Source organism: Adiantum capillus-veneris, chromosome 6, assembly GCF_014529385.1.
Source record: "Adiantum capillus-veneris isolate H3 chromosome 6, ASM1452938v2, whole genome shotgun sequence".
Taxonomy (NCBI): Eukaryota; Viridiplantae; Streptophyta; class Polypodiopsida; order Polypodiales; family Pteridaceae; genus Adiantum; species Adiantum capillus-veneris.
In genome coordinates, this window is record NC_140936.1 from 117,902,048 (window position 1) to 117,911,409 (window position 9,362).

Here is a 9,362-nt window from a genome sequence, read left to right on the forward strand (position 1 = left end):
GTGACCTTCTTAGTAAACATGGGCACCTATGATGAAGAAGAAAATTTACATGACTACACGGATGGCACATATGGTCTCATGGATGATGACTTTGTTTATCTCGACGACGAGGATAGGGGTTTAGCCTTAGGGTTTCCCCCCAACCTCTACAATATCCTATTCCCTTGACTCTTTAGGGGGAGTGCAAATAATTAGGTTAGGATTCCTTATGTTTTTTGTTGTGTTCAATAAGTGTTGGTACCTTTTCCCACTAATGTGCCTCCTGGAGGTATTCCTTTTGTTTCCTAGTGTGTACAGGAGCGTGTTGCTATTGATAGGATTTGGACCTTCATGGAACCTTTCTCTCGTTCACACTTCAAATCAAGCGCGACCATCAACACAAACAAGTGTTTTATGTCCATTAGCATTGCCCTTATCTTTTTGCATCCATGTTTGTCTGCTTTGATTGTGATTGGTAGCATAATATTCAACGCATTTGCTTAGTATCAAACATTTAATTCAATGTAATGTTTTGCCATAATCACTTGTCTAGGTTTAAAAATCAAGCAGTTCGACTAAGCTAGTTTGACCAAGCTATGTATTAGAAATCTTCTCTTAATACCATGGGGAATGCCTTCCTAATAAGCAATGGTTACTTAGGTTCTTAATCCGATTTAAGCAGCATTGTGTGAAATGTACTAGGGCTTTCTAGTGGGCTTAACCCTATTGACCTTTAGCTTAAGTATTATAAAGGGAGTTTACTAATGTGATGAGCCTGGGGAGGGTAACAATGTTATATGACCCCCCAAAGTTACAAAATTAAAATGCTGAAAATGAACAAACAAAAAATCAAAGTGCCACAATGTAAAATTTTAAGCTGGAAGAGAAATCCCTGCTTAAATTGGTACTTCACTAACATGTATCGCCTATGGTACTAGAGCCCTAGAGGTTCCCAGTGTGGGCGCTTTTCCTTGAAAAGCAAAAAACCCAAGGCATACAAAATAAGCACACACATCAAAATTGAATCAATGTGAAAAGACTTTGGGGGGTCAAAGAAAAGGTAATCAGTCAGGTGATGATTTCATGAGAAATTCCTTTTATCGTAGCTTAACTACAAGGTCTTCTAGGTATAGCCTCTAGTCAGCCCTCGAACATCAAATACTTGGCTCTCGCGATTAAACAACTTAATTGACCAGAAAAAATTGAGAAGTTACCCATGGTATTAATAGTCGAGCTCTAGTGCCTTTTGACCGTTAAATTAGCGACCCCGAACTTGTTTAATTTTTTACCTTTACATCTGTTTATGCATTTGATTATATTGCAATTTAATGTTTATTGCTGACAAATTGTCTAAAATTCTGTTACCAATCAATTTGTCTGTCTATTGCATATGATTTTTAATTGTATATGAGAATGCAATTACTGTGGCAATGTTGTTTGATTTTGCAGTGATTGAAGAAGACTACGCACATCCATGTCGACTGCTCTCCCATCTCGACGAACGAGCTTCAAGTGGATAGCTTCCGAGGACGGAATCTACATCACGAAGGGGGGCATGTTAACCCTCACGGCACACGGACACCCTATGATCTATGAACGTTGTATTATTTAGAGTCAGGTACCGGGCTTGTCAGACCAATAGGAACAGGGTAAGGGTGATCGCCGATGACAGGCGCACTCTAACTGGAATATTCAAGGAGTTAGTTGGCTAAGTATGGGCGCCCAAGTGTGAATGGGGTGAGCTCATATAAAAGCCACTAAACCTAGTTTTTACTCATTCTCTCATTGTGCAATAGAAGCTGCGCTTGCTCCACCTCCACCTTCTCCTTCACCATCTCCTTGTGTGTGTGTGTGTGTGTGTGTGTGTGTGTGTGTGTGTGTGTGTGTGTACGTGTGAGAGAGAGAGTGTGTGAGAGTGTGTGTGTGATCGAGCGTTGCGGCGGCACGACGGTGGCGAGGCGGTTGAGCACGGCGTAGCGGCGTCTCCCTCTTCTTCGCGGCGCGGGAATCCTTCATTCTCAACTACGCAGGAAGGTGAGTGACACACCATTCTTCCTTGTGAGCTTGTCTGTTGTATGACTGTGTGCTAGGAGCCTTTGTGGCTCGCACACGGCGCGTAGCAAGTCCCTAGCCGTGACACATATATATGGTAGTGATGTGTGTGAACACACTTAGGATAATGGGGGCACTTTTTCCCTCACTGGGAGGTTTTTCCCTTGCGGATCGTATATACGTCCATCACTCTAGGGCTACTTATCTTTCTATTTTGCACACTAATCAATACAGCCTTGAGCTTCTTCATCTTCTCCAAGTTGTGTGTGCATCCTCTAACCCTAATTCCACCAATTGGTATCAGTGCAAGTTGTGTCCCCCCAGGCATAGTCGTTAGCATCTCGATCAACCCCGCTCACTTTCTCGGATTTGGGTGAGCTTTGGGAGCATCGACCGGTCGAGTAATACTTCATGTATGCTTATAGAGCTTGGCGTCCTTAGAATTTTGATTTAGGCTCAGTTCGACCTCCTTTTCCACTACAAAAAGTATTGTGCAAGCAATTTCATCCTTTTGTGCAGAATTTTTGATAGTGCAGTTTCTTGTAGAACATGTTTCTTATAGTTCTCTTCGGGTGTGCTACATAGCACATGTTAGTCCTACTTTGTTTTTCCTCTTTTGGAGCCAGGAGCAGTTTTCACATTAGGTGTAGATACTCGGCGCTCGCCATGGCTGATAACGACATAGATATTTTCTAATGAGGATAAGTTGGATGGAATAACTACCCAATGTGGGCTTACATGATGATGCATGTTCTTGTGTTAAAGGACGTTTGGAATGTTGTGTAGGGCATTGATATATGGCGGCCTTTTGAGGATATAGGCTCTATTGAGGATGTTGTAAGTTCTAGTGAGTCTATTGCTACTAGAGTTGTTTGCCTACGGTTGAGCAATCTTGTTGGAATGTAAGAGATGCATATACTGATCATGCATTGATTGCTTTATCTCTGAAGTGCACTATTACTCCTCACATTTGTTGCACAAAATTAGCAAAATAGGCTTGGGATACTCTGCTTGGTCTTTATGCAAGGCGCAATGAGGCTAAAAGTGCATTGTTGCATAAGGAGATGGGGTCAAAGAGTCTTCAAGAGGAAGATGACATGAACACTTTTCTTAGTGGTATCAAGGTATCAATGAGCAACTCACTTTTATAGTAGGCAAAGTTATTTTTGATAGATCACTTGTACATATTGTTCTCGTACGTTGTCCAACTCTTACAAGAGATTTGCTAGTACTTGGAGACCAATGACCCAAGGAATCTCTCAAGCTGTCAAGTTTGATACATTATGTAGATTGCTATTACAAGAGACATTTTCAAGAAAGAACATGGATAAACAATGTGCAGTTGTACAGGGTTTTGTTGTTGCTGAAAGCAAAGGTGTAATAGCAATGTAGCCACTTCTCATGGTTCTTCAGTGAGTAGTAAATCACTTATTTCTAGTGCTTTTGTTGGTAGTAACTTGTATGGGACTTCTAGTGAAAAACTTCAAGAAGAAGATGTGTTGCCAATGTTATTGCGAGGCCAAAGATCACTTGATGAAGCAATGTCCTAAGTTGCAGGCAAAAGATTCTCGATCTACTACTAGTGCAACTATTGTAGAATCTTTTGGAAATGAAGATTTTGATGCTAATGTAGATGCAAAGTGGGCATTTGGTGCAGAGTGTACTTATGATCCTTTTGTCAATTGGAGCAGCCATAATGTGAAGATTCCTGCCATCCACTATAATTGGTATCTGAAAGCTTTTGATGGCATGTATTTCACCACCCTTGTCTTTAGACCCTACTAGCCATCAGTAGCCTTCCTCTCATCCTTTTATTCTATACATACCCTCCCACTTATTAGCTCAACATGTCTGTGTGTTTGCTCATGATGACTCTTTGAATCCATACAAAGCACACAATCATTTGGCTTAGAATTGTTTCGCATGAGAGGGGGAGGGCCATTAGGAGCAAAACCCTGTCGAACCAACAAAGCAAACCTTGTTACTAACGAATGCTTACACATTCGTGTGCGGCTAACCCCCACTATGTTTGGTGGCCATGCCTCCTGCCCCATCCAATTTTGGTAACTCATGATTCCATTTTAGTGAAGTTTCAAAGCATGATCATAGTTGACCCCCACACCTATGTGTGAATGCACATCCAACTTGTGTGAAATGCCTCTTAGGTGTGAGATAGATTTGTTGGAGGTGAGCAAGGGAGGGAAGGCCACTCCGTAAGAATATGTTCCTTTGTGACTTTCACCGTCTAAACAAAATTAAAGCATCTCACCATACCCCCTTTTGGTTACCAAGGGGATCGTGAGGGGGGATCTCACCATTCCATTAATAATAGCCGTCCATAGGACACTTGGGATTTAGCATAGAATGTCAACAAATGGGAATTTTCTTAATCTATTCGTCCAAAACAAATGTAGTAACATTGCATAACGATAATAATGCGTAGCCAGTTATTTGTTAAAGCCCCATTGGTCAATGTATGCATGTGCAATATTCTTCCTCGTTCCATCTAATTATTTGTATGTTTTGATGAATGCATAAAACTATTGAGTTAGACTAGATCATCTTTGTAGTCAGTTTTGATGGCCTACTTTTGTAAGTTTTGAATCTCGATCATTGGAAGTTGAAATGGTTGGAAAATTTGACCATTGTATTTGGAATGGCTATGGGAATTCCATGTGGGTGTGGATGAGGATTGGTTATCCTCAAACATGATCAGCGCCCATTGCCAAATCCTAAGACCGGCACTGCGCTCTCAAGAATATGGAACAAGATGTGATGAAAATCAATTGGCAGATGAAGGCGGCAGTCCACTTAGTCGTCAATATATTAATTGAGCTCGCCATCACTAAATCATTAGCTTAGAATTGCTCGCCACTGAAGGTCTGGCCGAAGCGCCAATCCGCAGGAGCCACATCGTAGGAGGTGAGGGTCCCGCCGTCGCTGGTGGTGACCTGGAAAGAGAGGCTCTGGCCGTCCAGCCGCGCGTTGCTCTGCCAATTCTGGCCCCAGTTTCTGGTCATAGCTTGCCATCCCGTGCGCGAGCCCTTCACGGAGACGGAGTGCACATCGCCCACTCCTCCCACATTCGTAATGAGCACCAGGTTGAAGTAGGCGTGACCATTCATGGTGAAGTGGATGCCGCCCTTCTTCGCACAGGGCACCCGACGGTACTCCACAGGCACGATGCCGCCCCTGTACACTCCAATCTTCTCAAATGCTGGTTGCGCCATGTCGAAGTGCTGGAGAGGTGGGTTGCACCAGCCGCCCGCATTGTTGGACAGGGCGTTGTTCGGAGGGCACAAATTGGTGGCGGTGACAGTCACCGATGCTCCAGAAATGCACCATTGCGGGTCGGCCGATGCATCGCACCGGATCTCGAAGCAAGCACCGCAGCTGAGCCCTGCATTGAACAGGGCAGTGCTCAGGGCGGCGGTGTTTGTTCCATAGCCGGAACTGTAAAGGTCCCCATAGCCGCAAGCTCCACCTGCAATTATATGGACCATGATCTACTTGACTCAATAAAAGCACACAGACGCCATATTCAACTTATTGTGAACGAGAGTTGATTACTGTACCCATTGTGCCGGACATATCGCTGCCACCATAGAAAGTAGCGTGTGCGTTGCTCCAGCTGCTTTTCGGCGAGGCGCCGACGCCGTGGTAGTACGAGGCAGCGGTAAGTTGAGTTGATGCGAAGAAGAACAGGGCACGGACTAGACGATGAAGAACAGCACAATGAGAAGTTGGTGGCGCCATATAGATCGACAGCAGGCTTTGGAGGCCGGAAAGGGAGAGTTTATGAAAAAGCTGCTGATGGCAACGGAACCTAGAATCGAGCTAGACTAGACTCTGCAGATCCCAGTGCAGGCACTGCGTTTATAAAAGGAATAGATGAGAGGAAGAAAGTACGAGCAGAAGCTGTATGACAGCAAGCGGCATATCTAGTATGCAGCGAGTAATGGCTGAAGCAAGGAGTACGCTAGGGGTGCTCACTGAGTCAGCATGTAGGAGATGCTCGGATGCAATATACGGTTGGGTGATGGCCTGGCCGGCCCGTATTGGTCGCTGACTGCAGAGTCACATCTCTTACACATCACATCATGACCTATCGCAATCCAGCTACTGGCTGTTGTCTGATGGAGAGAAGGAGCAAGGCACCCAAGTGGCCCGGCAGGCCATCCTTCATGCCGCTGGGTCAACGTCTGCTTATACCTGCCCTATTTATTTCTATGCCGCGTCTCAACAGGGCATCATCAAGAAGAACCATCGAACGCCCACAAAGCACATTAATATGGCACCGACACCCACTGGTCCACACAGTCAAGGCTCAACACTATATCACATGGATGAGTTTAAATTACATCAATCTTCGAGGCAAACATCAACGAACTTGTAGATTGTGGGCCATCAGATCGGGCAACAGAGGGACAATCCGAATTGATGAATCCATTCGCATTTACAATATGATTATATGACACACCCAAATCCTCTATATTTTCAATGAATGCATGTGGGCGTAGTGGTTAGAGCACAGGGTTTGCTAGGAGGTAGTTGTGGATTCAAGAAGGGGGTGCAAACCTTCCCAAATTTAGGAGCCTACCCAAATTTAACTTTCACCATGGCTAGTAGCTTAGTAGGCTACAAATCACAATCCATTGTAGAGTTGTGTAGTCATCTTTGTTATACCACCCATGGCTAGAAAAAAACATTTTCCTAACCGATCAAAATAAGGGGAAACTTGAAATTCTCCCGGTTTTTAGGTCAAAATTTGAAGCTTTTGCCGGTAATTACACTAAAACTCGTGTAAATTTGTCAGTTTTCTTAAAGGCAAGCTTAAACTCTAACCGATATTTTATAATTTTAGCCGATTAAAATACACTAGACCCCGGTTTTTTCTAACACTGATACCATCGTGAGGGATTTTGGGTCATTTGTCAACAGTACCATTTGTCACTTCACTATTTAATATAGAAACATTTCCTTCAAGACTTCAACCAATGGTTACATTCTCTTGTTGGCTTGCTAGAAAAGGCCTTAGACAACAAACGAGAAAGGCCTACAATTGTTATTTTATACTTTTTTATAACCGAAATAGTTTTTGAAACAGAATTAGCTAGAGAAAAAAATCACGAAACTACTCCCAAGGGAGTGGGATTACATAGAGGGTGCATAGTCTATCTATCAATATAATGATTAAAAATCTATGTACATCATCAATTAAACTCACACTCTATCTACCAGTCTCATGGTCAAAATCAATCTATATTACCAATTTTTTTAAAGCAGTGATGGTCTATTATTCTCTATGTATCAGCTCATGACAATCAATCCACCACTATGAGAGATCGTGGTGTTTACCGCGGGCCATTACCGCAAAACAAGAGAGAGGAATTCAAAATGAGGAGAGAGAAACCCTTTTGTTGTTTAAGCGGCATTTTATCGCCCGTATTACCGCGTGTATTTTCACGGTACCCTTCAATCTAAACATGTGTTGGATGCGAGGGATGAGTAGAAAATGCCTCAAAACTTTACGTGGAATTATGTTGCTTTGCATTCCTTCTTTGAACCTAGGCTCCCCGCACGATGGACATGTGTCACAATCGGCATGCTCATTACGAAAGAGCACACAATCGTTCACGCAAGCATGAATGCGATCATAATCCATCCCTAATGCAGTCACCACTTCGCGTGCTTTTCGTCTATTCTCTGTCATGTGATTGCCAGCTGGCAGCATCTTTCCTAGCAACCTATCACAAGAAGAAAGTACATTAGAAGCTAATTTATGCACTCCACAAGCATCCTTCACAATCTGTATACATACCTCAAAAGTGCGTCGACACTAGCATTACTCCATCCAAACATCGCCTGAAGGTTAAGGACTTTGAGAGATGCCCTTAAAACGGAGTAAGAGTATCTATCATATAGTGCGGTGTGTGCCGAATCGAGTAGCTCACTCCTCGTTCTTTCGGAAGCTTCTTCGCATGCACACTCTGGTTCATGCTCCTCCTCTCGTGCAAGGAGATCCTCAACCATTCTATGCAAATGGTCGTCTTCTACATCCACGTAAGGAGATGGGATGTGGTCACTCGTAGAGGGAGCAGCAGTTGGATGATTTGATGTGCTTCCTCCCTCTCTAATGGATTCCTGGCGCATGCGCTCTTCCACCCTCCTTTCCCCTCCTCCACCAACCACACGCCAATGAGGGGTGACGTCAATAGCCGCTACAATTCACGGATCGTTTTTTTCCATCCGTGCACGCTTGCGAGGATCGTCCCATAGTCCATAATCTTCTACATGGCTCAAGCATATCCGTCGAAGTCGAGCAATGGCGTATTTGCACCGCACGCATGGCCATGGTAATCGCTCGGCCAACCACCGTGATCTATCCGGTTTAGTGGACGGGCCAAAATCATCCCAAGCAACCTACATTAATAAATTACATACACTAATTAAAATGAAATTACTAAAAAATGTTAATAAAATATCAGTAAAAAGTAAAAATAAATAAATTTAACATGCATGGTAATCAAATCTTTTAGGTAAAAATGTCATTTTCAAAGTACTAAGAATACTTTCATTTTATATACATTTTATAAAAAACATAGTACCAATAGATTTTGGAAATCAATAGTAATAATGTCAGAACGTGGCCATCTTTGTGGATGGGCCGAAATTGCGCCGCGGTAATAATTGCGATAATGAACAAGGTAATGCAGGCGGTGATGCTCGCGGTAATATGAGCGGAAATTCAATTTTTAAATTTTTTTATAAATAGGGGCACCCGCGTGCCCCGCGAAGTTTAAAACCCTAAAATTCGAATTTCATCATCTTCTCCACAGAAGCCAAGAGCGCGAACCTCACAACCTTGAGCTCTTCCTCTATCTCTACTCTTCAACTCTCCACCATCTCTACTCTTCCACTCTCCTACCCTCTCCCAACAAGCTCTTCAATTCCATGTAAGTTTTGTTATTATGTTTTTTGATTTTTTCACACGCATACACACACATGCATACACACACACTAATTACACACACTAATAGTGCATGTGTTCTTTACACACTAATTAGTGCATGTGTTCTTTACACACACTATTTAGTGTGTGCTTTATTCTAATGCACACACTAATTAGTGTAAGTAAAGACACACCAAAACCTAAATTTGTTAATTATTAGTTACTTGCTAAATCTAAACTTGTTAAATTTGTCACATTTGTTAAATTTATTACTTGCAAAACCTAATATGTTAAATTTGGGATTGGCCATGCACACACTAATTAGTGTGTGCATTGGCCAATGTGATTGTGCATTGGCCAATATGATTGGTCAATGTAC

The 9,362-nt window shown here is 42.8% G+C and overlaps 1 protein-coding gene across 1 annotated transcript; it reads right to left on the reverse strand.

The window, feature by feature from the left end:
• Window positions 1–4,393: 4,393 nt before the first annotated feature.
• On the reverse strand, window positions 4,394–6,006 carry LOC147456142 (expansin-A1-like). The gene is made up of 2 exons (XM_086514713.1): window positions 5,607–6,006; window positions 4,394–5,515 (listed from the first exon to the last, which is right to left on the reverse strand). Exons 1-2 carry the CDS (start codon window positions 5,785–5,787, stop codon window positions 4,890–4,892), a joined length of 807 nt encoding a protein of 268 aa, XP_086370839.1. The 5' UTR covers window positions 5,788–6,006; the 3' UTR covers window positions 4,394–4,889.
• Between the last annotated feature and the right edge of the window lie 3,356 nt (window positions 6,007–9,362).